At 65.7% G+C, this 2033-nt stretch overlaps 1 protein-coding gene across 1 annotated transcript in view; it reads right to left on the bottom strand.

Annotated features, from left to right (window-relative positions):
• Positions 1 to 3: 3 nt before the first annotated feature.
• The window catches only part of LOC112964064 (neuroligin-2-like), a gene marked incomplete at its 3' end in the record, with an annotated part of 8100 nt that continues 6070 nt past the window's right edge, over positions 4 to 2033 (bottom strand). Inside the window, exons 4-5 of the mRNA XM_026061704.1 lie at positions 806 to 1595; positions 4 to 241 (exon numbers count right to left, since the gene is read on the bottom strand). Of these exons, the coding sequence (XP_025917489.1) occupies positions 4 to 241; positions 806 to 1595 (1028 nt within the window). The remainder of the gene's footprint in view (positions 242 to 805; positions 1596 to 2033) is intronic.

The raw sequence follows: 2033 nt of genomic DNA, 5'->3' as shown, positions 1-2033 counted from the left end.
GGGCGGCAGCCGGGTGGTGGTGGAGCTGTGCGCCAGCTCGTGCAGGTTGTGCAGGTGGGGCACCAGCTCCAGCCAGAAGGCCACCTTGTTGGCCCGGTAGTTGTCGCGCACGCGGGGCTTGAGGCCGATGTGCAGGTACTGCTTGTCCTTGCTGTTGAACTTGGTCCACACGACCTCCTCGAAGCGGTTGGGCTTGGTGTGGATGAACTTGGTGTCCTGCGGCACCGGCTGGTTCGGGTCCCTGCGGGGCGGGGAGGGGAGGGGAGGGGAGGCGGCGTCAGGCGCTGGCCCCGCGGGGACCCCCTTCCACCCCTTCCATCCCTCCTTCCATCCCTCCATCCACCGCATCTTCCATCCCTTCACCCATCTCTCCTTCCATCCATCCTTCCATGCCTCCATCCAATCCTCCCTCCAATCCTCCCTCCATCCCTTTCATTCCTTCTTTCATCTCTCCCTCCATCCCTCCATCCTTCCTTTCATCCTTTCTTCCAACCCCTCATCCATCCCTCTGCGCCTCCTTCCAACCCTCCTTTCATCCCTCCTTCCATCCCTCCATCCAGTCTTCCATCCAGCCCTCATTCGTCCCTCCATCTGGCCTTCCTTCCATCCCTCCATCTCTCCTTCTATTCCTCCTTCCATCCCTTCAGCCATCCCACCACACAGAGCCATCACACCCTCCCTCCCTCCGTCCCTTCCTCCATGCTTCCATCCCTCCCTCCGTCCATCCTTCCACCCATCGCTCCTTCCCTCCGCCCGTCCGTCCGTCCGCCCGTCCCCCCGTCCGTCCGCCCGTCGCCCCGCTGACCCGGTCTTGGCGAAGTTGGTCCAGTAGGTCATGACGACGGCGCTGAGCATCACGTCGTTCTTGGAGAAGTTGCAGGGGAAGAGGTCGGTGGCGCCCACCATGGGCACCCCGAAGACGTAGGGGATCTCGTCGCCGTGGGCGGCGTCGGCCCACTCGGGCCGGGCGTCCGTCTGGCAGTGGTGGTAGAAGGTGTAGAAGTAGACGGGCGACTGGTACTCGGCGTGGAGCTTGGCCGTGGCCACCGCCGGGGCCACCCACTGGTGGTCGGTGAAGAGGGCCAGCAGCGTCTTGCGGCGCATCTCGCCGTTGTCGCGGTCGGCCCAGTCCGTGTACATGAACTTGATGGTCTCGCGCAGGATGTCCTTGCCCTCGGGGTAGCCGTAGAGGTTGTCCACGAAGTTGGAGACGGTGAAGTCGAAGTAGGAGGCGGAGATGCCGTCCTCGCTCTCCAGCGAGTCCTCCACGAACTTGAGGCCCTCGCCCTGGTTGACGCCGATGAGGATGTCGTAGTTGAGGAACTCGCCCTGCTGCATGAGGATCTCGGGGTCGTCGGGCACCACGTCGCCGTCCACCACGGGCCCGAAGGCCACGTGGTAGCGGGCGGGCTGCACGTCCTGGTCGACGAGGGCGCGGAAGGGCTGCCGCCGCAGGCACTCCACCGCGGCGCCCGTGTCCGCCCGCTCGCAGCCCACCTTGGCCGCCAGCAGCCGCGCGTACTTCAGCGGCTGGTAGTTCACCGACCAGCTGGAGATGGCCGTGCCGCTCTGCGCGATGGCCTTCTGGAAGAGACCTGCGGGCGCGGGGACGGGGACGGGGCGTCAGCGCCGCAGGCACCGGCACACCGGGGACACCAGGGGACACCAGGGGAGGGGGCGTGGGGACACCGGGACACCATGAAGGGGGACATGGGGACACCAGGACACGATGAGGGAGGACGTGGGGACATGAGGGCACATTGAGGAGGGATGTGGGGACACTGGGACACCATGGGAAGGGACATGGGGACAGCAGGGACACCATGGGAAGGGACATGGGGACATGGGGACACCATGGGAGGGGGCATGGGGACACCGGGACACGTCGAGGAGGGACGTGGGGACACCAGGGGAGGGGGTGTGGGGACACCAGGACACAATGGTAAGGGACGCAGGGACACCAGGACACGTCGAGGGGGGACGTGGGGACACCAGGACATGACGAGGGGGGACATGGGGACATGAGGACACGT

The sequence above is a fragment of the Apteryx rowi genome, unplaced genomic scaffold, assembly GCF_003343035.1.
Source record: "Apteryx rowi isolate R43461 unplaced genomic scaffold, aptRow1 scaffold_1830, whole genome shotgun sequence".
In the NCBI taxonomy this organism is placed as follows: Eukaryota; Metazoa; Chordata; class Aves; order Apterygiformes; family Apterygidae; genus Apteryx; species Apteryx rowi.
The sequence above is the reverse complement of the archived record's forward strand: the minus strand, read 5'-3'. Positions and strand labels throughout refer to the sequence as shown.